Source organism: Pyrus communis, chromosome 8 (genome assembly GCF_963583255.1).
Source record: "Pyrus communis chromosome 8, drPyrComm1.1, whole genome shotgun sequence".
Classification (NCBI taxonomy): domain Eukaryota; kingdom Viridiplantae; phylum Streptophyta; class Magnoliopsida; order Rosales; family Rosaceae; genus Pyrus; species Pyrus communis.
The window spans coordinates 8303286-8320479 of NC_084810.1; the positions used below are offsets into that span (position 1 = coordinate 8303286).

Below are 17194 nucleotides of genomic sequence, written 5' to 3' on the forward strand. Positions count from 1 at the left end.
GGTATGCATATATATCATAAAAAGGTAAATGTTGTTTAACCAAGAAACCCAGAGTTTGAGAAAAAAAAAAAAGCAGTATTATAGTGTTTGATAAACTTTTATGTAAAACAGATGTGAAAAAAAACTGATTTTTCAAAACTGGGCTTTGCAACTTTATATTTTTTATTTTTTATTTTTCACTCAAAACTGTAAAAAAAAGTTTAAATTAAATGTTTAACAAACATAAAAAGGCTCGTAGTTTTTTTTTTATAGCGATTTTTTTTCAGAATCCCAGTAACAAACTAGGGTAACAATTATATTGCGCTAGGTTTTACCTCCCCCTTCGCGGTAAAAGTCAAATAACAAAGCATATTTCCCAACGTTTCATTTGCGGGTTTGCAATTGCAGCTGCAGAGTCGTCTTCATAAAGCTCACATCTCTCTCTGACTCGAACTCTCGGTGACCGTTATTCAATTCAGCTGGTTACTTCTTCTCGTTTGCCAATATGCAGGTAACTACACATCAACCCTAATTTCTCATCTCAATTGCAATATTCTCCTCTAGTTCTTGCCTAAGTAATTGCTTAAAACCCTAATTTTCTCTTTGTTTCCGGAGAAAGAAGAGGAAGAAAATCGGCAGAAAACCCTAATATCATCACCATAGAACACTAATTTTCAGTATTAAGAGCATCTCCAATAGGCTATTCAATTTTTTTTTTTTTTTGTTAAATTAGCTGCTTAACAGTGTCAAAGAACTATTTTTGACTATCCAGTTTAACTAAACACCTCTAATGATATTACAAGTGGTGGGTTGCTATGTGGTTAAAGATTCCTCTTTTAGCCCAATGCGTCCTTGGTTTGAACGCTCCCCTCCCCTTAGTGTATATTAGTGTAGAATATGCTTGTAATAGAAAGAAGAAAAAAAAAAACCTTAAGTAGTTGTTTGGTATGGTATTAAATATTAATTAATTTAGCTACTTATTCATTTTTTGAAACAAAAAAAATGGATCCAAGATGGATTACCTAAGAAGCCCGAATATTTTGTTAGTTTTCAAGAGAGAGTTGAAAAGTTTGAAAGTTTGAAGAGTTTTTTAATGTTTAGCTAAAATTCTCTCTACTCCTCTTATGGAGTGACTATTCACTATGTTAGAACAGAGAGACATTTAAAGAGTCTCTTGAAGTAAGGTTTTGGTGGTTTTTCGCTATGGTTAGCTAATGTTGTTGTAAAGAGTCTCTTGGAGATGCTCTAATACTTGAAAGTAGTAATGAGCTTGCTAATTGTTTGTGTTTCTTATATTGAGCTCAGGCCAGTGATAGGTTCAACATCAATTCCCAGCTTGAACATCTTCAAGCTAAATATGTTGGGACCGGACATGCCGATATGAATAGATAGTGAGTATAGTCTTGCTTCTTCTGCAAAATGCAATAATCTTTTGTATTTATGATTGGGTTATGTGTTAATTTTGAACTTCTCTTTCGTTTGGAATGTGTAGTGAATGGGCCGTGAATATCCAACGCGATAGCTACGCATCCTATGTTGGCCATTATCCACTTCTTGCTTACTTTGCTCTTGCGGAGAATGAGTCCATTGGAAGAGAACGCTACAACTTTATGCAGGTTCTCTCTTACTTTTGCACTTTTATGACTTTGAGGATATGAATTGGGTGTCTCTCTATACTTATCTTTAGCTACTGTTAGTCTGGTTATGTTTTATTGGATTGTTACTTCTTTGTTGTTCATTAGTTGCGTGTTCAGTTAGTAAGTTTGCGTGGCTTGAGATTTTTTCGATCCTTGTTTCATTGGTGCCTAACTAGAAGGAAGATAATTTTGAATTTAGTATGTAACTGAGACAAGAAAGGAGAAGTTGGGTGATGAATTTCTTACAAGTTCCAGATGGTTTAGTTTGGTAAAACATGGAGAGGAAGTTCGCTGAGTGCTTTTTGTACTGCTCTGTTTCTTAAGTAGTTGGGGTAAGGTTTTGTTTAGTTATCCAGAATATGTTCACTCTTAAGTTTACCAGGCTATACATTGTTTTCTTGAAATGTGACATTTCCATCAGTGACTTCCCGCTGATGTAAAGGCTGGGTATCCAAGATCCTGGGAGAAATCAGTCTGCAGTATATCTTGTTGCAATTTCTTTAACTAAACTCAACTGAACAAAGTGTTATCCAAACTACCTGGGCTGAGTATTCCATTGCCCCTGTCAAATCCTGTTGACCAGCATAGTAGACTTAAGTACAATAGGCTACTATCCCATGGACACCATGTCATGCTCGACCGTATAGTATTATTTATCTGTACTTCTGAATTCTGATATAATCTTGGTTTCTTGTTAGCACTTGGTCCAGTTGATCCCGCAACTAGTCTGCAGTGTTGTAAAGCCCTTCCTAATCTTTTTTTCGTATCCATATGATCTGATGTCAATGTGTGTCGGTTTCTTTTCTTTGTTATTTGGGCCTGGTGATGGGTAATTTATGATGGTTTTCTATTGCACCCGGTGATCTTAAAATTCATGCGGTAGAGATATTTGATAATGCGTTAGTAAAAACTCGAGCTGTGATTTTTGTCTTTATGATTTATTGAATTGATTTGTTTTCATTGTTGTGCAGAAAATGCTTTTGCCATGCGGTCCTCCCCCGGAAAGAGAAGACGATTGATACCATATTGTCATAAGAACTTACCTCTATATTGTCCTAAGAACTTACCTCTTTATGATGTACACCCATCACAGCGCCTCATTCCCAATAAAACACTAACATGTGTAAGGTTTTTACTCATGGCATAGTATTATTGGATTGGAACGCCACGTGACGGTAAACTTGTTCCATGTACGTTGCTCTCCTATCTATCCCGTTTGCTGAAAAAAGTGATCATATGTGACTTTGATTACGTGTACTTGATCGTTCTTTTCAATTCATGAATCTAATGCCTTCTTGTGGCCCTTATCCGTATTCATTCACGTTAAGCTGCATTATGACATCAAACTTTTTATCATTGCCATAATTCATGCATCTAATTCACTAAAGCTGTTTATGAAGCCGAAAACAGGTTGGACAGATCTCTGGGTGAGAAAGTTTTATTTGAATAAATCGGTTTAGATCCGATTTCAACAAATGGGAAAACTGAATAAAACCGCCAAAGAAACATGCGGATTCTAGGCATTCAGGTTATCTGGGAGGCGTTTCAGGTCCATTTCAACTTGCTGGATCGTCCATTGCATGTTTTCCAGTTTCTGTACCAGAAAGTTATCAAAGATTTTAGCAGAGGAACCAGATAAATGAACAACTCTGAGCATTGCTATTTTTTACCTGTACAATATCACGATACTGCCGCGCAACTTGATCGAAGTGAGGATCTACACCCTGATACTCACGAAGGTGGGTAAACTGGTTAAAAAACGATGAAACATGAGTTAATTAACAAAGATTATCTTACAAAATCCCGTAGAAAAGCCCAAAATCAAGAACTATAGGAGGAGGATAGGAAAGAGTATACTCCAGAGTCCTTAGCATACATTTGACCTACGAGAGCATACTCCAGTTTCCTGAAATATGATCGGGTATATCCTCATCATGTAGAATCGATTAATACCATCATACAAGAATAAACGAATACCATAAATCCAGTCAGTAGTCACTGCTGAGTTGCAATCAATCAGAATACAGAAAACCAGGCAACGAACCTCAGTTTAGCGCTCATGGTCTCGCACCTTTTGCACAGCCATGTTTTTAGTGGTTCGTCCTATAAATCATTACAACAACAAAAGTTCAAGAATGCTCAACAAGAAAAAAAGAATCGTATATAAAGGATACTTGCAAAAATGTTAAATGCATATCGAAAATCCAAGTGCTGAAATCACATTGACATCACAAGCGTTGTAAGCAGCTTACATAATTATGTTGGTGTTGCAAGTTCAAATCCTCGATCAACTTGATCAAAACTCCCAGCATCTGCTCTAAAACCTAGTTTGTGCGAGAACACACGTCACATAATCTCACAAACGAAATTAGGCCAGTTTGAGATTTCAGGAACAAAAACATGGATTCTTATTTTCATACATTATAATACTCAGAAAACTTTCTATCTGCAGAATATAGATCTTCCTGCAAAGCTTCTTCCTCTCTTTTTATTTCCTCACTTATCAACTTTACCCTGACACATTCATGAGAAAAGTGGAACGCATTATTATATCACACCGTCACGTAATCATTTAGAAAAAGCATTGGTTTATGGGTGCACTGCACTTAAGAGAGGTGCAGAAAGTTGCAATCCTTAGAGTTAGTGGTGTCAAAAATAAGGCAGTCAATGATCTTGAGAGTGAATATAGCGATTTTCTTAAGAAAAAGAAAATTCTTTATGTTGAGCCGTTCGGTGGTCGAACATTTGAAATACTTGTTTGATGACGGCTACTCGTGTTAGGTACTAGCTTATATAACAAACTATACATGTCAAATGAAATAGCCAAACATCTTGCTCCATGGAAAAGGGAATTGTCTCAAGATAAAACTTGCTTTAAGAGAGTAATTCAAACCTTTCTGGAAAACACAAATGAAGAACGGAGGACTAAAGAGAAAAAACATTAAATGTAGCAACAACGTGAGATTTTTGTAGGTATAAGGGCATAACTGAGAATAAGTTATTTGCTTATTTGCCCTATATTGAATTGCCCTTAATGCTATAAATATTTTCAATGAAGATGTCTATAGATAAATGTCAAATATTAATTCAATAACACTTTAGCTCATACGTTTTTATTAGTTATAAGTGATATTTATAGGACTCATTTTCGTGCATTAATGGGACTCACATAATAAATAATTAAAAGATTTTTTTTTAACAAACGATATTATCTACACTAAAGGGAGAGGAAGCGGACTTAGCCTCACAATGGACTAGCAATAATGTAGCTCAAAGTTGCATTTGACGATAATCAAACTTAAGATCTCTCACTTAAGAGTGAAGAGAAATATCACTAGACCGTAGTACTAAGTGACATACATTTGTTAGATTAGCCACCGACAGAATTCGAACTTAGATTGTCATGCAAGTGTTTAATTCCTTTCCACCGCTGCGGTAAAGGCTACTTTCATAATTAAAAGATTATTTGACATCACATTTTTTTCATATGTCAAATTGGATATATGAAAATTCAGAAGCATTTTTGCTAATCAACTTAACAATAGGGCATGCGTCATACACCTAATAATTAGACATTTGTCAAATAATTAAGTGTATGATAAGGAGATGGTGAATAAAAATGCTTCGAAAATGCTCCTATGAAAATTTATATGCCGATCTATATCGAATTAATATGTCCGTGATGTTGTAGACCTATTTGATTGAATGACCTAGGGTTTAGAGAGAGAGGGGTTCAACAATATTGAGAGAGAAGAGAGATTGATTTAATTGTGAGGTGTCTTTGACTCAACCCATTGTGCCTTTATTTATAGTAGTACGATAGGTAAAAACCTTTCCCTTTAGGATTACAACATTGAATAGGTAATCTACTCCTAATAGGAATATAAGATACATTCCCAGATTCCCTAGGATTTATGCAATCACATTCCTATTCTAAATATGACTGCAACACTCCCCCTTGAGTGTGTAAATACTCAACAAACCATCGCATCAGATCTTCAGCAGATAAGGTAGAATAGTTGATGAAGTCATCGACACAACAAGTGATCGCGAGTCTCAAATTTAAGTGAAGTATGCATTTGTAATAAAACTCACAAAACCTTGCTATGGTAAAACCCAAGGTATAGGGAAAACCCATAGACTAAGGAGAAAAGTGAGAAGTATGCATAATGTCTAAAAACGAACGTCAAACTGGATGAAGGAAGTAAACTCAACGGAGTATGATCATCCCAGGATGGGTGTCTCATTAAAACCTCGTTAGGTAGCAAAAATCCAGTGGGAAAAATACTCCTAATTGTAGGAAAAAGAGTACATTAAAATCAAGTGAGTACGCTTCTAGATACTCCCCCTGAGTTAAACATAACTTCTAAATAAGAGAACTACAAGCAATTCAACTCAGATAATTTACGCATACCGATTTCTTGGACGAGCTTCTGAAATGTAGACTTGGGCAACGACTTGGTGAAGAGATTGGCCAGGTTGTCCTAGGAACGGATTTGCTTGACTTTAATATTCTGATGTTGCTGCTGCTGGTGTGAGTAAAAAAACTTCGGTGCTATATGTTTGGTGTTGTCTCCCTTGATGTATCTCTTCTTCAACTGCTCGATACATGTTGCATTGTCTTCAAAGATCGTCATAGGAAGGTCAACAACTGATGTAAGACCACTAGTGCTTTGAATATGTTCCATAACTTCTCTCAGCTAAAAGCTCTCACATGATGCTTCATGCAGGGCGAGAATCTTAGCATGGTTAGACGAAGTCACAATTAGTGTTTGCTTGGTAGACTTCCAAGATATAGCGGTGTCTTCAACAGTAAAGACATAACCCGTTTGAGAATGTGCTATATGTGGGTCAAATAGATATCTAACATCTGCGTAACTAACAAGGTGAGAATCAATCCGAAGGCCATAGGGAGCGACAACACTTGGAGATTTATGAGTATAGAACAAGCCTAAATCTGTAGTACCTTTGAGGTACCGGAAAATGTCTTTAACATCATTCCAGTGCCTGCGTGTGGGCGCATTGCTATATCTTGATAAAAAGATTCACTGTGAAGGAGATGTCGGGTCTAGTGCACGGAGCCAAGTACAATAAAGCCCTAATTGCACTTAGGTAAGGAACTTCGGGTTCCAAAATCTCTTCCTCATCCTCCTTTGGACGAAATGGATCTCATTTAGCATGTAGAGTCCGAACAACCATGGGTGTACTCGAAGGCTTCTCTTTAAAACGACGCAATACCTTTTGGGTGTAGTTCGATTGATGTACTAGGATTCCATCCGAACAATGCTCGATCTTCAGGCTAAGACAATATTTAGTTTTCCCAAGATCCTTCATCTTAAATTCAGATTTCAAGTATGCAGTAATTTCCTCAAGCTCTACGGGAATCCCAATGAGATTCATGTGATTGACATAAACTGTAACGATTGCAAATCCGGAATGTGACTTCTTTATGAACACACATGGGCATAGTTTGTTGTTCACATAATCCTAACTTGTCAAATATTTACTCAGATAGTTATACCACATCCGCCCAGATTGTTTTAATCCGTAGAGTGACCTCCTCAACCTAATTAAGAGAGTGTTCCGTGATCTAGAACTATTTGAGCCAGTCAATAGAAGTCCTTCTGGAACTTTCATGTAGATTTTCGTATTTAGATCCCTATAGAGATACGCGGTTACCATGTCCATAAGCTACATATTCAATTTTTCTGAAACTACCAAACTGATTAGGTAGCAGAACGTTATAACGTCTATTACGGGGGAATACGTCTCCTCGTAATCAATCCTTAGGCACTGAGAGAAGACTTGCGCTACGTTGTATCGCACTATTTTAGTCTTCTTATTACGCTTCCTCACGAAAACCCACTTGTAGCCAACAGGCTTCACGCGCAGTGGTGTTGGAACAATAGGTCCAAACACTTTATGTTTCACGAGCGAATCGAGTTCGACCTAGATTGCTTGTTTCCAATTTGACCAATCGGTTCTACGTCGGCATTTATTGACGGAACATGGTTCAATGTCATCGCCAAGCATGATGTCAGTAGCTACTGAGTATGAGAATGTATCGTCGACGATCATCTCATTCCTATTCCAAACCTCATCCAATACTGTGTTATGGACCGAAATCTCACGATTCTCGGAAGGTCAGCATGTTTCATCTGAAGCATTACCGTAATCTAGAATAACCTTATGCGTTGGAACGGATGAGAGAGCGATGGTCAAATTCAAACTAGGGTTACTAGTTAGTGCCATTTTCCTCTTCCGAGGTTGTGAATCCTTTGAACCAAGGGGTCTACCACGCTTCAGGGTCGGAGCAAATGATTGGCTAACTGCCAATGTACCTTATCGCATGGAAGGTGCGGCCTCCCCATCTTCGGGGACAGTCCTGCCTTCCCAGGCGAGTTGTTGACATACGCGGGGTACATCTATCCTTGCAGGTGTGTTTGGAGCGGGTATATATGATCTTGTCACCTTAGCTAGATCATTAAAAGCATCCGACATGCTTTGAGAAATGCTTTGAAGATCTATAATTCGACCCACCTCAATTTCAGACTGGGCAGTGTGGGGATCTAAATGAAACATAGTGGGAGCATACCACGACAATTCGCGGCATTCTACGGGAACGTTAGCATGCTTATCTCCCCCTAACAACGGAAAGATTGTCTTATCAAAGTGACAATCCGCAAGACGTGTGGTAAAAAGATTTCTTGTCAAGGGTTTAAAGTAGTGAACAATTGATGGCGAATCATAACCGACATAGATTCCCATTTTTCTCTGACGACCTATTTTGGTACATAGCAGCGGTGCTATTGGCACATAAATGGCGCACCCAAACATCCGTAAATGCAAGACGTCAAGCTCGTATCCAGTGGTCAACTGTAACGGTGAATGTGGTTGAGTAGCAGTTGGCCTTAGGCGGACCAACATAGCTGCGTGCAATATTGCATAGCCCCAGACAGATACCGGCAGTTTGGTTCGCATAACCAAAGTCTAAGCTATCATTTGAAGGCGCTTTATGAAAGCTTCTGCCAGGCTGTTTTGGGTGTGAACATGGGGAACAGGATGTTCCACATCAATCCTTATTGACATGTAATAATCGTCAAAAGTCTGTGACGTAAACTCTCCAGTGCTATCCAGTCGAATTGACTTAATTGGATAATTAGGGTGGTGAACCCTTAGCTTAATGATTTGAGCTAGGAGTTTAGCGAACATGGCGTTACATGTGGACAACAAGCAAACATGTGACCATCTTGTCGATGCATCAACCAACACCATAAAATATTTAAATGGTGCACATGTTGGTTGGATTGGTCCACAAATGTCCCTTTGAATCCTCTGAAGAAATTTAAGGAGGTCGTGAATAATCTTTGTATGGAAGGGTTGAGTATTCAACTTCCCTAAAGAACACGGTTTGCATGGCGGAACTCCAACATAGGGATGTAACTTATGCCCGTGAGAAGATTTGAGGAACATCGCATCATGTCACGTCCAGGATGTCCCAAATAGTCATGCCAAAGCAACAAAGTGTCCTGGAACTCAAGCATAGGGCCGGCCACACTGTGGGCTTTTATGTTGAGAATGGTTTGTAATGTATAACCCACTCGGCAGTTGTTCCAACTTCTCATGAATATGCTATTGGCCATATTCGTATGAAGTGATACAAAGAAATTCAGAACCATGATCTTTAGTGGTTTCAAGATGATATTTATTATCTCAAATATCTCTAAAACTTAGCAATGTTCTTCCGAAACGTGGAGAATAGAGTGTCTCCTTAATGGTCAAGATTTAACCATTAGACAACATGACACGTGCCTTTCCGTATCCTTCAATCAGGTTGGATGGGCCTGAGAAAGTTGTTAAATGAGCTTTCTTGGGTATTAAGTTAGTAAAATAATGTCGTTCATGCAAGATGGTGTGCGTGGTTGTACTATCTACCAGACAACTAACTTCCCCACTAGACATACCTAGAAATAAATTGATTGAATTGGTCACATGCATAGATATAACTCCATTCATTCAATTAAGCAATTCGAGAAAATAATATCCATTCAAATAACAATCCATAATTCAAAACAAACCAAAACCAAACAAATTATTCCAAATACATAGAAAAATTGTTCAAAATTAAACCATAAACCTAGCAAAATAAGGGAGTAGGGCTGGCCACTCCCAGTGGTTTTGGCCACTACAGGTAAACACCCTAAAAAAACATGTCTAATTTATTCATCCATAGGTGTTGACGCCTCCTGAAAATCCAATATCTCCATTGATGTAGTTGCATCTTCCGGATGATCCACATATGCAAGGTTAAACCCACGATGGGAACGATACATAGCAATAGCCTCAGGGGAAGCTCCGCATACATGTGACCAATGATCCCTTGATCCACCAGTTCAGGAGAAGTAGCATGAACGAGAGCTTTGCCCTTGTTCTTGAAGTTTGGGACCTTAGGGGTGAATGGTGGACGCTGCTAGGTCGCAATTCTTCCCTTAGGTGTGGCACTCTGTTGACCTTAGGCCTGTGGTTGGGCTTGCCACCCATTGCCACAGCCACGATGGTTCTTTCGTCGTTTATGACTGCTAGAATAGGTTGCATGTGCTTCAGGCGCGGCATTTGAGCCAGCGGGTCGAGCTTAATGATTCTTCATCAGAAACTGGTTTTGCTTTTCAGCAAGAAGTAAAACAGAGATCAAATCTGAAAACTTGGTGAATTTCTGTGCCATATATTATTGCTGTAGGACAATATTGGTGGCATGGAAGGTTGAATAGGTCTTCTCCAGGAGATATAATTCGATTAGTTCCACTTTGCAGAATTTCAACAGAGAACGGATTCGACAAACTTCAAAGTTGTATTCATTCATGGACTTAAAGTCCTAGAAGCGAAGATACTGCCAGTCATGTCTTGCTTCAGGCAAGTATATGTCTTTTTAGTGATCGAAACAATCGACTAGACAATCTAGAGGGTGCGTGGGTCCTCCTTAGTGAGATACTCAGTTTGCAATGCATCATGGATATGTCTTCGAATGAAGATCATTGCAGTAGCCTTCTTAGCTTCGTCAACAGGTTTGTCAGCAATAAGTGCCTCGATGGTGGCTCGAATGCCCTTTGCAGTTAAATGGAGCTTCACATCTTGCACCCACTTCAGATAGTTTCTTCCAGAGACTTCTAGAGCGAAGAAATCGAGCTTGTTCAAGTTCGACATGTCCCTAAAACGGAGGGAGAAAACGTGATTAGTCATATGGTAAGCCATAGACATATATCGTAGAACATACAGGTTCTATAGACATGTAGTGGTTTAATTTATGCATGAAAACTACAGGTTTCATGTGGTATGTTTTGAATGAAAACTTCAGGTTTCAAAGGCACTAAATTTGAAACTACAGGTTCAATTTAGTTTTTATGAACAATTAGTTCATAATGAGAGGTTCTTGCAAGAAACACATAATGCAATATACTAATTTGGATATAGTGGATTTGAGGTTTTTCGGGAATTCAAGTGTGAGAGCTTCATTACTATGAAAGTATGTGACGGTTCAAAGTATAAAAATAAATTATTGAATCGTTAATGTCCAAAAGTGATATTCAGGTCGATAATTTTGGATTCATTATCATATTAATGGACTGCAGGTCACTTTTAATTAATTCAATAAATCGGGCCATACGGGATCGATTGTAGAAGCACAATAATATTATTGGTCGAAAAATATAACCCCAAAATAATTTGGGCTTAGTGCCATGGGTAATATGGCACGAGTTTAGGTGCCTTAAGCATAAGGCAAGGCCCAAAGGACCTCGAGTGATGGCTGCAGGCCACGGGTAAGGAAGGAAACCCCAGCCGTAGCTGGGTTCCGAAGTTGGACTGAGGGAGGGGGGCACTGGAGAAAGCTCAAAAGCTTGCAGGTTTGGCGTGGAAAGCCCAGCCGCGAGGGTTGGCTGCATGGGACGCGGGCTGTGGGAAAATTCTAGCTAATTGAGCTGGATTGAATGCAGGTCGGGGCAGGCAATGAGCCCAGCAACCATAAAGGCTGCGGCATGCAGGAGTGGACCCAGCCAATCTAGGTTGGCAGTGTTTTAGGCATGGGGCTTCAGGCCCTACCGAGTTGAAATCTAGGTCGTGGCCTGGTGCTGTGTCCATAGTGATGGTGCAGTGGTATGTCGCACCATTTCCCATTCCTATATAGTTTTCAAAATCCCTAAGGGTTTAGGAAACCCTAAATATGCTTCTAATTTATTTTATATATTTTGACTCACAAATTCCACATAACAATTTAATTGTACAATGCAAGAAACATATATATATATATATATATATATATATATATATATATAACATATACAATATATATATTGAAAGGAAAATATAAACATGGAGGGGTTCATGCATCATGAGGAATGTTTTCATGCTTCGTGGACGTTTCAAATATCTTTCTTTATTTTAAACGTACCTGATTAGCAGAAAATGAATAAGCCTTCAAAATCCCTAAGGGTTTAGGAAACCCTAAATATGCTTCTAATTTATTTTATATATTTTGACTCACAAATTCCACATAACAATTTAATTTTAATATGCAAGAAACAAATATATATATATATATATGAACATATACAATATATATATTGAAAGGAAAATATAAACATAGAGGGGTTCATGCATCATGGAGAATGTTTTCATGCTTCGTGGACGTTTCAAATATCTTCCTTTATTTTAAGCGTACCTAATTAGCAGAAAACGAATAAGCATTTGAATGTGGTGGATGATAGCCTCCTCCTACGATGCGTCAATTCCTCAGCTTCTGGCAAGAGCGTGCTGATAACGTGTTGTAGGCCTATTTGATTGAATGATATAGGATTTAGAGAGAGAGAGAGAGAGAGGGTTCGGCAATATTGAGAGAGAAGAGAGATTGATTTAATTGTGAGGTGTCTTTGATTCACACTATTGTGCCTTATTTATAATAGTAGGATAGGTAAAAACATTTCCTTTAGAATTACAACATTGAATAGGTAATTTCCTCCTAATATGAATATAAGTTACATTCTCAGACTTCCTAGAATTTACACAATCCTATTCTAAATATGATCGTAACATATGAAACTTATTTTTACCTTTAAATTTGATGACAACTAAACCTAGCTCTCTCTTCTTTCTTTTTGTAAAATCGGAAAAGTCGGGAAAATAGTCTCCTGCGGCTTTAGATTTAGGGATTTTGATTTTGATTTTGAAAGTCGGGGAAGAAAGTCTTTGATTTTTGATTTTGATGGAAAAAGGAAGAGCCATCGCTTCGATTACGAATTCGTTGAACAAGTTGGATTTGATTTCCAAATCCAATCCCAGCCCCCAAATCCCTCCAATCCAATCCTCCAGTACGTCCCAAAGTTGAATATTTGTTTCAGATGCTTACACACGCACAGATATATGTGTATGTATGTATATATATATGCACGATTTGTGAGCTTAATTGAAATATCCATGGCAGGAACACAGCTTGAAAGGGCCAAGACTCCTCCGAGTTTACAAAGTTTGTGTATCGGAATCGTCGGCAGGCATTTGGAGGATATCATCCCCGACTTGGCCGAGATTGCATTTAACTTTCCGCCGGATATAAAGGTTTTTCTCTATCCTTATTCGCAAAATCCATATCACTTTTTTTCTGTAAATTTGTTTTCTTTTGGAAAAAACTGTGATGGGTTTCTTTGTTGTGGATGGGTTGTTGTTTACATGTGAAGCTAATTAACATTTGCTGGTTCTGAAATCTCAAGATTTTTGCAATTTCTGATATGGTAGGTGGCACTGGTGGCAATTGCCAGAAGAAGAAAGTTACTCGACGACGATGTTATTGTCTCTTTGGCTGATCACACATGGAAAAGTCTTGACCTTTCGGCATCAGATGTTTCGGATTTTGGGTTAGCAAAAGTGGCCGAGATATGTGGGTCACTTCAAGCTGTTGATATTAGGTACGGATGCTCAGTGTGATAATATCGTGTATCGGCTTAACTGTGGATTAATTAAGATATTTGAGTAACACCAACATACTTTGAACATGGAGAAGATGAAATGTTTTAGCAGAAATCGGATGATTGTTGGTCTTAGCTTCGATGTCCAATCCGTGAAGTGTGATACTTTGTAACTGTATTTAAGTTTATAGTAACCTTGAGGCACAAATGTATATAAATTGTTGGTCTTAGTTAATATTTGTTTCAATCACCTGAGTAGCGATTGGATAAGACTTAAGGAATCAACATATTTTTTGGTTTCAAACTCTCTAGTTTGTTTTGTCTGAAGAAACTTTGTGGTTAAACTGAGACATTTCTTCTGCAGTCGGTGTGACAAAATCACTGCTGCTGGAGTTTCTGAACTTGTGCAGCGTTGCCAATCATTGGAGACGTTGAGATGCGGGTAAACACCTTTCCTTAACCAAAAAAATATTTTAAACTTCATTACAAGTTTCTATATGCGCATCAATCTTTGCCATGGTCTTGATTAGAGCTTTTGTGATTGAAATGATTCCGTAACCAGATGACATTGTTATACATTAGAAGTTTTATTGATATACCAACACCAGAGTGAATTTGGACCCGGTTGCTTTTTTCTATCTTTCCTTTGTTGTTAATGTGACTCACTTTCAATTTTCTAACTGCGAAGTAGAAAAATTTAGTTGTACCTTGACCTTGTGGAATGAATTAATAACAATTTGATCTAATAAGATATGAAATTGTTTAGTATATCGTGCTTCTAAAATCATTTTCCTTTGCTTCGTAATCATCATATGAAATTGTCTCCACTAAATAAAATTAGTATAGGCCAAGTAATCTTTACTTTTTGGTTCCACCCCTTGTGCTTTTAGTGGCCCGTAATATTGTGTTTGACTACCAGTAACTTCATAACAGGCTATGAATTGCAGAGGGAGCCCTAGGAGTGACCACACTGCACGCAGGTGCTTGGATGTATTTAAACCGAAGTTGAATGATGTAGAGGGAGATTCCTGGGAAGAACTGAATACTGCAGAAATTGTGAATGGTGCAGAGTCATTGCGTTGGCTTGTATGGGTATGTACTTAACATGTCCTTTTATGATACTATTCTTCATCAATGATTAATTTCTTTGATCTTTGGTGACCACTATGTTATGATGAAGTGGTTTCATCTCTTCCCTACATAGTAGAATGCTTGACTGTCTTGACTTTCCCTTTATGGTCATACGCGTGCATGCTTTGCATTACCAAATGATAACTTGTAACGAGACAGGTTGTGATCCCATGCCCGATGCCATGAATAGAATGGACACATTCTTCGGTTCTCTGTGTGAACTTATCCGAAAGGTTGGAAAAGATTAAAAAGAAAAAATGGATTCCATCTTTGGGCTTCAAATGGTAGCATGTCAGCAATAGTAAGAGTAGGGATGTGTAAAACAGTGTCACAAGGAAAGCTTAGATGTATATAGAAGATTGAATAAAATAAAGGAAATTTAATAGGGGGCTACAGCCCCTACTAGTAATTAGTTGGGTCCGCAAGCGGTGCACAAGTTTGTGGTCGGCTATGACCATTCAATTATTCTGCCCTTAGAGAAACAAGTAGGAGAATCACTTTCTGCTTCTTTATCTGTTCCTGCCTTGTGATGTTTTCATTCCTCCTTTCATGTTTTGCAGCCAAAGATTGATAATGATTCTCTTGAGGGATTTGCCACCGAATGCCCGCGCATTACAGTAAATCCAAAGCCATCACCCTTCGGATTAAGGGGAACCCAAGTTCCCAGGGAGGCATTCCCAGACATCCAATTGGATGATTCTGTTGTCAAGGATATTGATCCCAAAACATGGGCGGTGCGTGGTTTTACACCAAAGGCAATACATTCATCTCTTTCCAGCTCCGTGGAGTTGTCTGTGGCTGAAAAGTTTAGACGTGCATTTGAGGAAAGGGATACTCGGTTAGCCCCCAAGAGAGCCAAAAATGCAAGGCAGCATCAGCGACGTGCGGAGAGAGACTGGGTGATGACGGATACCAGAGCAAAGGCAGTCGCTCTAGCCTCACGAGCGAGCAGATCTCTACACAGTTGGAACTAGCACATATTGTTTGTTTGCATTACCTTCAAATGTACCAGGTTTTCGTCAACTTTGCTGCTAAATGAATGTGTTGTACTGTTCGTGGCTTATGCACATGCAACTAGTAATTTCAAGAAGGGAGCTTTAATGAAAATGGCTTGGACTAAGTTTAATTTAACCAAAAACCATCATAAACTATTATTTTGCTAGTTTAGTGTGGATTATTTTGGTTTAGTTTAAAAAATAGTGTGGGTTATTAGTATCGCATGCTACCAAATTAAATTTCAGATTGTGCCAAAACCAAAATAATCGGTTCCAATGAACCAACCTGCAGGTATTTTCACGCAACCCTAAAAACAAGGACAAGCAATGCACATTAATTTTTAATTACAAAACAAATAACACTACAACCTCACATTAATTTTTAATTAGAAAACAAACCCAGATAACCAAATTTAGTAATACCACAATCCCTCTCTTATTTCACTACTAAATTACAGTCTTTCTAAAAACACAAGAAAATAAACCTAACATTGTGTTTGGATTACTAAAAATTTTCAAAATGACATAAACAAAAATGACGGAATTTTATTTTCTAGAATTTGTAAATTTTCTTCTTTGTTAACCTAAAAAAATACAAGGGAATTTTTTGTTTTTAAATTCTCACTCATAGAAATTTGGAAATAACACCTATTCATGATAATTAAACTAGGGAGTTAGAGTCCCAAATTCCAAGTTTTTTTTCTACTTGGAAATTCTAAATTTCTATGTTTATGAATCCAAATAAGAGAATTGATATATGTTAATCTATAATTCTGGTTTTTGACAAATTCCATATTTATTTCCTTCGTCCAAACGTTGTGTAAAGAGTTTTAGAAAGAGGAAGGTCATCATAATCTGCATCACTTTCATTAGGAAATTGTCCAAGGCCTTGTCTTATCTTCCAATGGTGATCGTATATCTTGCCTCACGCAGTATATGGTTTGCCCAGTGTTTGAATTTTTTTTTCTATACGATTGAATTTCTGTGGAAATATGGAAAAAAATTAAAGAAAAGATATGAAGGGGGAGGTGACGTCTAAACTTCATAAGATACTGGAAAAATTCTTAAATTTCGGCTAAAATAGATAGATTTCATCGATATTTCCTATATATCAGTAAATTATCGACAAAATTCCATATGATATTTTCCTAAAGCTTCATTTTAAATGTCCACATTTTTTAGTAAATTTCCATCATTTCTATCAAAGGCAACGATATCTATATCAATATATCCATTGATATTTTCACAAATTTACATATCGATATTTTTACCGATACCAATATTTTAAACATTGGGCGTGCCTCAACTCAAACTGACACATACAAATTTTTTTAGCGTCCACCAATCAAAGAATTTAAGAATGTTATGTTTATATGCATCATAAGAAGTAAGGACTAGTGAGAATATGTAGATGTACGTTGTTGGTTTGAAATACAACACGCTTTGTATTTCGAAGGTCGAATTCAGTACCATGATACCACAAGCACTCTGCTGGTAAGTG

At 37.7% G+C, this 17194-nt stretch overlaps 2 protein-coding genes across 2 annotated transcripts; both read left to right on the forward strand.

The window, feature by feature from the left end:
* The first annotated feature begins 355 nt into the window (after positions 1 to 355).
* On the forward strand, positions 356 to 2933 carry LOC137742046 (uncharacterized protein At4g14342-like). The gene is made up of 4 exons (XM_068481784.1): positions 356 to 490; positions 1285 to 1370; positions 1472 to 1595; positions 2588 to 2933. The coding sequence occupies exons 1-4, from the start codon at positions 485 to 487 to the stop codon at positions 2633 to 2635; spliced, it is 264 nt and encodes an 87-aa protein (XP_068337885.1). The 5' UTR covers positions 356 to 484; the 3' UTR covers positions 2636 to 2933.
* Positions 2934 to 12747: 9814 nt separating this feature from the next.
* On the forward strand, positions 12748 to 15799 carry LOC137743406 (uncharacterized). The gene is made up of 6 exons (XM_068483290.1): positions 12748 to 12976; positions 13090 to 13220; positions 13398 to 13567; positions 13932 to 14009; positions 14515 to 14659; positions 15259 to 15799. Exons 1-6 carry the CDS (start codon positions 12871 to 12873, stop codon positions 15670 to 15672), a joined length of 1044 nt encoding a protein of 347 aa, XP_068339391.1. The 5' UTR covers positions 12748 to 12870; the 3' UTR covers positions 15673 to 15799.
* The last annotated feature ends 1395 nt before the right edge of the window (positions 15800 to 17194 follow it).